General features: G+C 39.6%; 1 protein-coding gene across 4 annotated transcripts in view; it reads left to right on the top strand.

The window, feature by feature from the left end:
• kcnc1a (potassium voltage-gated channel, Shaw-related subfamily, member 1a) overlaps positions 1-12,202 on the top strand; it is an 81,962-nt gene that overhangs the window by 40,107 nt on the left and 29,653 nt on the right. For all 4 annotated transcript variants that reach the window (XM_022667114.2, XM_022667112.2, XM_022667116.2 and 1 more), the window contains exon 2: positions 6,940-7,870. In XM_022667114.2, the coding sequence (XP_022522835.1) occupies positions 6,940-7,870 (931 nt within the window). The remainder of the gene's footprint in view (positions 1-6,939; positions 7,871-12,202) is intronic.

Below are 12,202 nucleotides of genomic sequence, written 5' to 3'. Positions count from 1 at the left end.
CCAAGATGCATAAAAATCCTGAATTATTTGAGGTCTGAAATCTTTTTTGATGGAGTAATTAAAAGAAAAAAGAAAAAATATACATGTATAGCTTTGTGAAAAAATAAGAGACCACTTAAAAAATGATGCATTCTTTAATTTGACCAAATTGAAAACCTCTGGAATATAATGGATGATCACAAGCCATCAAACCAAACTGAACTGCTTGAATTTTTGCACCAGTAGTAAAGGCATAAAGTTATCCAAAAGCAGTGTGTAAGACTGGTGGAGGAGAACATGCCAAGATGCATGAAAAAAATGTGATTAAAAACCAGAGTTATTCCACCAAATATTGATTTCTGAACTCTTACAACTTGAATATGAATATTAACTTGTTTTTTCTTTTTTTGTGCATTATTTGAGGTCTGAAAGCTCTGTATATTTTTTGTTATTTCAGCCATTTCTCATTTTCTGCAAATAAATGCTCTAAATGACAATATTTCTATTTGGAATTTGGGAGAAACGTTGTTTGAAGGTTATAGAACAAAACAAAAATGTTCATTTTACTCAAACTTACCTACTTACTTACTTACCTATACAGTAAATAGCAAAATCAGAAGAACTGATTCAAAAACTGAAGTGGTTCATTTTAAATGGCCTTTAAAAATGAACAAAATGGGCCGTTCCATTTGATTACTTCATATTTCAGAATTGTCTTTTCAGACAAACACTCACTTATCCTAAGAGGTTATTATTTCAGTCATTTGGAGACAGTGTTCTATTGCAGTGATACTTGATGAGGAAGAAACAGAGAGAGAGAGAGATAGAGAGAGAGTGAAAAAGGACAGAGATAAGGAGGAGAAGTACAAAGAGAGAGAGAGATTGTGAGATAGTGAGCTCTTCTCTCTGCTGCTGAAGGCTGATGGTACAGATGGTACATTTATACTGCTATTTCATCAGGCTCATTACTGAACATTGTAGAATGGCCTGCAGCTTGCAAAGCATTCAGCTCCCATTACTGGCTGCCAACGGCCATCTCTGACTCTGAGATCCATATTTAGAGCCATCGCCTGTCATCAAACAGTGTGCTTAAATGTTTATGCATTTAGATGCCTGTTTATCTGTCAACTCTGTATAAGCATGCACTCCATCACCATCCCAAAATGATGACCTCTGTGTAATGAATGTATTTCTGTATCGTATATTTATGAAGATTATGACGAAAACATATTAGTTAAAAACACATTAGTAAATAAAAAGTGTTAAACAAAACAAAGTATGTTTTATATTTTTTTAGTCTTGCTTAGATAGAGACAGTTTTGCACATCTTGGCTGGATTTTCTCAGTCAGTTTTATGGAGTAGAGTCATCTAGAATTCAGGCTTTCAGTTAACAGCTGTGCTGAACTTGCCAAGAATTAATTACTTAAATTTCTTGCCTCTTAATGTTAGTTTGAGAGCATCAGTTGTAAAGTAGTGAAGAGGTAGAGTTGTGAATCGGTATACAGTGAATAGCTCTATTTATATAATGTTCTAATGCATATTATGCATATTATGGAAAAAAAAAGCTCAACTCAAAGTAGTCAATCCGAAAAATCTAAAAATTGTCAATCCAAAAACTGAAAGAACTTTAAAAAGTATTCTCAAGTAAAGTTGCAAAGACTATTAAAAAAAATTATGATGAAACTAAGTAAAGTTCTAATCTAGGGGTGAAACGATTACTCGAGTTAATCGATTAAAGAAATTGATCGATTAATTTTCTGTGCCTCGAGTAATCGTTTATTTAATAAATAAACTCAGCGCCTGGTAATTCGCGCAACACGCTTAACATTATATCACCCGTACACAGGAAGAAGGAGCAGGCAGCGGAGGTTTTAGTTGAGAAGAGAGTATTTTGAAGTGGCGAGGGGTAAAGAGCGACAACTTACGATAAAAAGGGGAATAATAATGAAGAATTTTAGGCTGGACTCTTTAAGCAAACAAATATGTTTTATCCGATTACTCGATTAATCGAATCGATTTTTCAGTAGAGTACTCGATTACTAAAATAATCGATAGCTGCAGCCCTTTTCTAATCCGTATTATGAGAAGCAAGAACTACTCAACTAAGTTAAGAAAAAAGACTTTAAGACAAAATGAAGGTCAGTCAATCTGAAAAAAAAAAAAATCAAGGACTTTGAAAGTGTGCTCAAGTGCAGTCGCAAGAAAGACCACCAAAAATGTTACAATGATGAAACTGGCTCTAATCAGGACCACCCCAGAAAAGCAAGACCAAGAGTTTCCTCTGTTGCACAGGATAAGTTCATCAGATTTACCAGCCTCAGAAACTGCAAGTTAACAAAACCCAGATATAAGAGCACCTAACTCCTTCACAGTCTGGAAGACTTCACTATTCATTTACAATGTACATTAAATATCTACTATCTTTAGCAGATACAGTGTATTGCTAGAAGTGTAAGTAACAGTACAGTATATATGGGCAGAAGCAGCTGTTGCCTGCAACAAAAATAACATTAATAGATCACTGGTGTGACGTGTCCTTCCCTGACCAGATCAGGAGCTCGGGGAAAACGCAGTAAATCAGGCTGTCTAATACAGCCAGCTGATGTGTAAAGTACAGTGTGGGTAAGCTGCAGCGCTGTGGTAACTTTAGTGCTGAACCTGCTTTGCTTTTTAACGTCCTCAGATAAACTTTTCACACCTACGCTACCCTTGAGTAGTTCTTGACCACACCTCGGGTCTACAACACTACTGTACTGCTGTTACATCACTCTTTTAGCATGAAGTGTATACATGTAATACATACATATACAGTATTGCAGTAAAATACAGATACCTATGTTAAACAGCTACTTCAGTAAAAGGTCTAATAATCAGATCTGATGAGATAACTGCCTGCACTGTAATTTCCAAGTGATCAGACTGGATTTGCACAGTGGTTGCTATGCTGTTGCTAAGTGGTTGTTAGGTGCTTGCTAAGGGGTGACAAGGTGGTTGCAACGTTGTTGTTATAGTATCCATGGCAGTTGCTATGGTGTTGCTAAGTGGTGGCTGAGGTTTTGCTGGGTGGTTGCTATGGTGACCATGTTGGTGGCTTAAGTTTTGCTAGATGGTAGCTAAGCCCTTGCTGAGGTGTTGTTAAAGTAGGTGTCTAGGGTGGTGCTATTGTGTTGTATGTGGTTGCTTTGGTATCCGTGGTTGTTGCTGTGCTGTTGCTAAGGTGCTCATGTGTCTGCAGTGGTTGCAGAGTTGTTGCTTTAATATTTTTGGTGGTTGCTATTGTGTTGCTAAATGGTTGCTTAGGTGTCCGTGGTTGTTGCTATGCTGTTGCTAAGGTGTTGTTAGGTGCTTGCTAAGGGGTGACAAGGTGGTTGCAAAGTTGTTGATATAGTATCCATGGTGGTTGCTATGGTGTTGCTAATGTGTTGCTTAGGTGACAGTGGTGGTTGCTATGGTGTTGCTAAGTGGTGGCTAAGGTATGGCTAAGTGGTTGCTGAGGTGTTGCTTAGGTGTCCGTGGTTTTTGCTGTGCTGTTGCTAAGGTGCTCAGGTGTCTGTATTGGTTGCAGAGTTGTTGCTTTAATATTTGTGGTGATTGCTATTGTGTTGCTAGATGGTTGCTAGGGGGTTGCTTAGGCGTCCGTGGTTGTTGCTATGCTGTTGCTAAATGGTTGTTAGGTGCTTGCTAAGGGGTGACAAGGTGGTTGCAAAGTTGTTATTATTGTATCCATGGTGGTTGCTAATTTGTTGCTTAGGTGCCACTAGTGGTTGCTATGGTGTTGCTAAGTGGTTGCTATGGTGTTGCTAAGTGGTTGCTGAGGTGTTGCTTAGGTGTCCGTGGTTGTTGCTGTGCTGTTGCTAAGGTGCTCATGTGTCTGCAGTGGTTGCAGGGTTGTTGCTTTAATATTTGTGGTGATTGCTATTGTGTTGCTAGGGGGTTGCTTAGGTGTCTGTGGTTGTTGCTATGCTGTTGCTAAGTGGTTGTTAGGTGCTTGCTAAGGGGTGACAAGGTGGTTGCAAAGTTGTTATTATATTATCCATGGTGGTTTAGGTTTTGCTGGGTGGTTGCTATGGTGGCCATGTTGGTTGCTGAGGTGTTGCTAGATGGTAGCTAAGCTCTTGCTGAGGTGTTGTTAAGGTGTCTGTGGTGGTTGCTATTGTGTTGGTAGGTGGTTTCTAAGGTGTTCCTAATGTGGTTGCTATCGTGTTGCTTAGTGGTTGCTATTGTATTACTAGATGGTTGCTAGGGGGTTGCTTGGGTGTCTATGGTTGTTGCTATGCTGTTGCTAAGTGGTTGTTAGGTGCTTGCTTAGGGGTGACAAGGTGGTTGCAAAGTTGTTATTATGGTATCCATGGTGGTTGCTATGGTGTTGCTATGGTTTTGCTTAGGTGCCAGTATTGGTTGCTCTGGTGTTGCTAAGGGGTTGCTGAGGTGTTGCTTAGATGTCTGTGGTTGTTGCTGTGCTGTTGCTAAGGTGCTCAGGTGTCTGCAGTGGTTGCAGAGTTGTTGCTTTAATATTTGTGGTGGTTGCTATTGTGTTGCCAGATGGTTGCTAAGGTGTTGCTTAAGTGTCTTTGGTTGTTGATATGCTGTTGCTAGGTGGTTCTTAGGTGCTTGTTAAGGGGTGACAAGGTGGTTGCAAAGTTGTCTATATAGTATACGTAGTAGTTGCTATGGTGTTGCTAAGTGGTGGCAAAGGTCTTGCTATGTGTTTGCTATGCTGTCCATGTTGGTTGCTATGGTGTTGCTAAGTGATTGCTAGGTAGGGCTTAGCTGGTTTGGTATTCATTCCTATGGGTAAAATCTAAATGAACATTTTACGGAAAGTGTACATCGCATTGGTTAATAATGTATATTTCATGAAACTATGTGATAAATTCTTTGAACTTGCAGTATTTAGTCTTTAGTATTTAAATATTGTATCCAGTAGACCGGATAAAATATATATATATATATATATATGAATTACCTTGATCGTATTATAGTGCACCACTGCTTTCTCCAGTCCTGTGCAGCATCCTGCTCCTGATACACACGGCTCAATACTGTGATGGTGTTAAGTGGAGTTACACAACACCTTTTATCCATCTCTGGCTGGCAGTTACTGCCAGACTAATCTTTATTATAGTTCCATTCTAAATCCTCAGGTGAGCAGAGGAGCAGAGAGCATGCAGTCTCAGGAGAAAACATGGCCTCTTTATTTACCAGCTGCTAAAAGAACCCAATTACACTTAATGGAGGAAAGTAGAAGAGGTGGCATGTTATTATTATATAATTATTATATTATTATTATTGGCGGGATTAGAACAAAGTAACCCTTTAGGTTTATTGTAACTGAACAAAATATATATGCATTTATAAACAGAATGGTTAACCCCTTAACTGGCCTTAGCCCATATGTGTGTTCCATACAGTACAAGCCTTCTCTTTTTCAATGTGTTTTCTTTATTTTCATGACTATTTACATTGTAGATTCTCACTGAAGCATCAAAACTATGAATGAACACATGTGGAGTTTTATGTACTTAACAAAAAAAAAGGTGAAATAACTAAAAATACATTTTTATATTCTAGTTTCTTGAAAATAGCCACCCTTTGCTCTGACTACTGATTTGCATACTCTTGGCATCATTCTCTCAATGAGCTTCAAGAGGTGCTCACCTGAAATGGTGACTGTTTTCCAACAGTCTTGAAGGAAGGAGTTCCCAGAGGTGTTTATTAGCACTTGTTGCTCCTTTGCCTTCTTCACACTGTGCTCCAGCTCACCCCAAACCATCTGGATTGGGTTCAGGTCCGGTGACTGTGGAGGTTCAGCTCATTTTTGTTAAGTACATAAAACTCCACATGTGTTCATTCATAGTTTTAATGCCTTCAGTGAGAATCTACAATGTAAATAGTCTTGAAAATAAAGAAAACGCATTGAAAAAGAGAAGGTGTGTCCAAACTTTTGGCCTGTACTGTATAAGTAATCTAGATTCTGAATACTTTAGTGGATTTTTTAGACTCCTACAAGACACTTGGAGAAGCTGCCTGTTCATTCTCTACTCCACTTAATAATAAAAAATCAGTAACAGGAATCAACCCAAATTCTGCATAAAAATTAGACATCCATAACTAAACAAAATACTTTCATGTATTTTCAGGAAAATATTGATTTTAAAATTTAATACAGTTCAGGAAAGCTCCAACTGTATTCATTATATTTTGCCAGTTTGTAGATTTACTTCAGTTTTGTAAAATATGTTTTTATTACACTTACAATTAGAACTTTTTTTTAAACGTTTCTTATCAAACATGAAACCTTTTTATATATGCTTGAATAGATGTACCAAAGATATTGGCGTGTAAACAGGCTTTTCAACATTTGACTAAAAGTTATGTCAACAAAAGATGGATAAACTCTTCTTAATGCTTTTGGTTTTTAAGAAATAAAATGTATAAGCAGGTTTCCTAAAACTTTTGTCCATACAGTCTAGCTCAAATCTGCTCAATTGGAGCTATTATCACATTAAAAGTACTGACCTACATTTAATTTTTGGTGTTATTATTGTAAAATTATTGTAAAAAGCTGAAAGTATTAGTATGCATTGGACTGCAGTGAACTGTGATATCGATATCATGGCCAAACCCAGACTGGATCTTCACCTCGATAGTGACTGTAGATTTTTTTTTTTCTATTTCTAAACAGATGCCAATTGGCCTCAGTGGGTGCCTTTTTTTATCTATGTCTATGTCTTTTGTCTGTGTCTAAGAAAAAAATAATAACTATGAGTCAAATTAATAGCAGTAATTATAGCGGTGGGTGAGAACAAGCTCTGGAAGCTTTTGTCTTAACGTGTTCTCTTCTGTTCTCTTCTCTCCTCCCCCTTCACTTCTCACTGTCTCTCTTTATGTCTCTCTCTCTTTCTTTCTTTCTTTCTTTCTTTTTCTTTCTTTCTCTTTCTCTCTGTCCTAACCTCCAGTGGGTGGCATTCGCCTCTCTGTTCTTCATCCTGGTGTCTATAACCACGTTCTGCCTGGAGACACACGAGGCCTTCAACCCTATCATCAACCGCACGGACATCGACCCCGTGGACAACAGCACGCGGATCTACCAGGAGACGGAGACCGAGGTGTTCCTGACCTACATCGAGGGCGTCTGCGTGGTGTGGTTCACGTTCGAGTTCCTCATGAGAGTAACCTTCTGTCCGGACAAAAAAAAGTTCATCAAGAACACGCTCAACATCATCGACTTTGTGGCCATCCTGCCTTTCTACCTGGAGGTGGGCCTGAGCGGCCTGTCCTCCAAAGAGGCTAAAGACGTGCTGGGGTTCCTGCGGGTGGTCCGCTTCGTGCGGATCCTCCGGATCTTCAAGTTGACGCGCCACTTCGTGGGCTTGCGGGTCCTCGGACACACCCTGAGGGCCAGCACCAACGAGTTCCTTCTCCTCATCATCTTCCTGGCCCTCGGAGTGCTCATCTTCGCCACCATGATCTACTACGCCGAGCGAATCGGCGCCAAGCCCAACGACCCGAGGGCCAGCGAGCACACGCACTTCAAGAACATCCCCATCGGCTTCTGGTGGGCCGTGGTCACCATGACGACGCTGGGCTACGGAGACATGTACCCGCAGACGTGGTCGGGCATGCTGGTGGGGGCGCTGTGCGCTTTGGCCGGCGTGTTGACCATCGCCATGCCCGTGCCGGTCATCGTCAATAACTTTGGGATGTACTACTCGCTGGCCATGGCGAAGCAGAAGCTACCAAAGAAAAAGAACAAGCACATCCCGCGTGCCCCGCAGCTGGGCTCCCCCAATTTCTGTAAGTCAGGCATGAACTCACCCCACCACAGCACGCAGAGCGACACGTGCCCGCTGGCCGCCCAGGACGAGGTTTTAGAAATGAACCGAGCAGGTAGGAAACCCTTCAGGGGCATGTCCTTCTGAATGAATTGAAAAAATGAATAAAAAAAAATAAAGAAAAAGAGACTTATTGTAGCCTAAGAATGAGACTGACCCCTCTAGTTCCTCCTCCCCTTCCGCCTCACCGACTGTCTTCACTGTCCTCTCAGCTTTGACGCCTGCTGTCACTCTCGTGGCCTGAATGCAAGCAACATTTCTCACTTACTCAACTTACTCAACCTAATCAACTGCGCAGCTGCAGCCAGAGGCATTACCAATAAAAAAAACAACCATTCAGCATTCTTCCATTATTGTCCATGTATATGCACACTCGCACATATACATACAGACACAACCCATACACACTCCTATACCCATACCTACGTATACCCTGTGGCGACACGAGAAAAAGAAGTGCCAGATGATTGGCTCTTTTGAGGGTGAACTGCATTGCTAAAAAAAAAAAAAAAAAGAAAGTTTAGCACAGTTTAATTCAGCTCTATCGTTCAGCTCTAGCTTGAACCTAGGCCTGTCATGATAAGATTTTTTTGTGGACTATATGTTGCCACAGAAATGATTGCGATCCACAATATTTTTGTAATTTTAAAAACTATTAAATGCCCCAGACATAATAATAATAATAGCATACAAAAAAAAACAAAAATTGCAAAAAATTGAATGAATCATTTATTATAACTAGTTTGGCAATTATATACTTAATTCTTCACCTACTTTAGTCCACACTGTTAGAATGAAGTCACAGTAATTGAAGCATGGCTGGCTAAAATACTGTTCTCTGTTATACTTGTGAGCAAACATACCAATAAACACAATAGACGATATCACGATGATCAAAAATTATTATTATTGAGGTCATGTTTATTTATTGTACGATAAATCGATATTGCAATTATTGTGACAGGCCTACTTGAACCCAATGCTAGGTTGATCAGATCAAATTGTGTAGCTTTGCTACTCACACAGCAATCAGCATGGCTTGCAGCATGGATCTGTATCCTGTATCAACTGACAGGATGTTGTATAGCCAATGTAGAGTTAGAGGTCTCTCCATTACAGTATTGATTATTAATTGATCGATTGATTGATTGGTTGATCTGGCCTTTATATACTGGTCCTTCTTCCTTGGGTTATTGTATACTCTTAAACATAAATTGGCTTCAAATGGTTCTTTGAGGAGGTTCTTCACAGCTGTAGCTGCATCCTAAAACCTAGGCTTTTTTGGACGGCTACTTCAGGAAAGGTTGTTTCTAAATAGAAACGTGAAAAGTAGGCCAAAATCTGCCAAACTGTGCTTCTGAGAGTATTTTAAAACATAGTTTTAATTCTGGCGATGTCAATTAAAATAAGCTGTTTTTTTTAGTGCTTTTTACAACAAATGTTGTACAGGTTCACGCCTCTTATGAATAAGCAGCATATTGATAGTGCCAACAGTGGCATGGTAGTGGTGGTGGCAACAGCAAAAACTCACCACAAAGCTTATTAGACTACTCCATGTTCCATATTTGTGACAATTGCCCAATCTCATTTGCAGTCTAGACTTAGGAACACAACTAATGGGCCTTGAGCCTATCAGGAATCATTAGTGCGAGGCAGGAATACCCCCTGGAAAGGGCGCACATCCATTACTTGGTACCACACACAACCATACACACTCACACCTAAGGGGAAAATTAGCTCAGCCAACAATACAGCTACCAGGAGGGACGAACTGGAGTACCCAGAGTGGGAATTGAACCCACAACCCCAGGCCCCTGGAGCTATGTGACAAAAAGGCACTGCATCCTCATACAGTAGCTTAATTTATAAGTATAAGTTTGTCTATGGCATCACTAAAAGAAGCATTTAAGGCACCTATATTTGGAAAAAAAGTGTTTTTCATTGTCTTTATACTTTATTCTAAAGTCAGGTTTGAGATTATTGTAAGATCATGTTTGAAGCAGGACTTAATAGAATAAAAAAAAAAAGAACAGTGTTTTTCTTGAGACAAAATCGCATAATAATGCACTTGTAAATAAATTGTGGTTAACTCCACTTCTAGAATTAAAAACAGTAGATAATTCAGCCTGTAATTTTCTCAGAGGACGCCTGAGAAAAACACGTACATGGTTGTTCCGGACAGGAATAAAATCACAGAGGACCCCCATACAAGAGAAAATTACCCCAGAACCCCCTGAGAATCTAAACCCATCCGGATAGGGATTTAGTCCTAATTTTAGTCTCGTCCAGATCCACATCTCCGAGTTTAGTCACCTCACGTTTAATAAAATAGCTTTTTGTCCACTGCCACGCACCGTATTTACACTTTGGATGCGCGTTTCCACGAAGATCCATCTAAAAACACAACAGCAAGTGGAAATGGAGGAGCTACTGAACACGATGTCACATGTCCGAGAAAGCCTAAAAACTCACGGGTCCTCCTGTTTTTTCAGTTGCAGTCTGGATGCAAGAGTTTTATCACTGAGTAGAAGTGTGAAATATGTTTCACAGACGTCCCCCTGAGGGTAAAGAAAGGCTGTCTGATTAGCAGGAAGGACGAAGTGGCGAAGTCGCGTTCTTACACGAATAAGTGGCTTACAGTCAGACTAAGAGCAGATAAGTGCCTTCATTGGCAGTACTCAACAACTGTCTGGAGAGAGAGAGAGAGAGACGTAGTGTTGCTAGATCCTGAGTGAGAATTGTTTCATTAGTGTGTAATTGAGAGTGGTCCTCTCTCTGTCATTTCTCTGTCTAGAGGGGATTTCCCCACGCCTGGACTGGAGAGCCAATTATACTGCATATAAATGTGTACAAACACACCTACTACTACTACTACACACACACACACACACACACACACACACACACACACACACACAAACACACACACACACACAATGGTACACCTGTGCTCATAAACGCCACCTCCCTGACTGTGTACACACGCACACACACACACACACACACACACACAGAAACCCAAACATAAGGCAGCAAAGCAATTCAATGCACAAAGCCCTAGTTTCATATCCCTTATAAGAGATATGAACCCATATGAGTCAATATTAATACAGCGTGCCTTGTTTAGATTTCATACAAACCACAGTTCATGTGTAACAATACATTTAATACAATATTTACTCTGAATTCAATATTATTACATTATTATTATTATTCAATATTATTATTATTACATGTATAGAGAAATTTAAAATTCAATTGTAAAGTACCTTTTTCCATTTTATACAGTCTTTGATGTGGGGGTGTTTTTTATTTTTCTAATTATAATCCCATTTTCTCCCCAACCCACTCGTTAGGACTTTCACCATATCACTAGTGATGTTAGAAAAGACCAACACATGCCTCCTCCGATACATGTGAAGTCAGACTCCGCCACTTTTTGAACTGCTGCTGATGCAGCTTTACAGAGTAGCATCACAGTGTGGTCGATTCTGATATATCAGCTCACAGACGCAGCCTCGTGCTGATCAACATCACCCTAGGAGTGATAAAGGAAAAGAGCACCAATTGTCCTCTCTCAGGGCTCCGGCAGCTGATGGCAAGCTGCATGACCTGTATTCGAACCAGCAATCTCCCGATTATAGTGACAGCGCCTTAATCTTCTGGACCACTCTTTACCAGTTTTCCCTAAAATGGTACACCTGTCATTGTCTACACTTTTGCGTGGGTGACAAGAAATAAAAAGTACAAATATATAAGTGTTTAAGCTGGGAAAATATGATTCCTTTCTAGTCTTATACAGCTCTGGAAAAGATTAAGAGAGCACTTCATTTTCTGAATCAGTTTCTCTGATTTTGCTATTTATAGGTTTATGTTTGAGTAAAATGAACATTGTTGTTTTATTCTATAAACTACAGACAACATTTCTCCCAAATTCCAAATAAAAATATTGTCATTTAGAGCATTTATTTGCAGAAAATTTGAAACAGCTGAAATAAAAAAATAGATGCAGAGCTTTCAGACCTCAAATAATGCAAAGAAAACAAGTTCATATTCATAAAGTGTTTAGAAGTTCAGAAATCTATATTTAGTGGAATAACCCTGGTTTTAATCACAGTTTTTATGCATCTTGGCATCATGTTCTCCTCCACCAGTCTTACACACTGCTTTTGGATAACTTTATGCCTTTACTCCTGGTGCAGGAATTCAAGCAGTTCAGCTTGGTGGTTTGATGTCTTGTGATCATCCATCTTCCTCTTGATTATAGGTTTTCAATTTGGTAAAATCAAAGAAACTCATCATTTTTAACTGGCCTCTTATTTTTCTGGAGCTGTATATGAAGCCTTATAAATATGATATTCAATATGATGGACGTTATGAAAAGACA

The sequence above is a fragment of the Astyanax mexicanus genome, chromosome 23 (genome assembly GCF_023375975.1).
Source record: "Astyanax mexicanus isolate ESR-SI-001 chromosome 23, AstMex3_surface, whole genome shotgun sequence".
Lineage (NCBI taxonomy): Eukaryota > Metazoa > Chordata > Actinopteri > Characiformes > Acestrorhamphidae > Astyanax > Astyanax mexicanus.
Note: the sequence above shows the minus strand (reverse complement) of the source record. Positions and strands in the feature narration are given on the sequence as shown.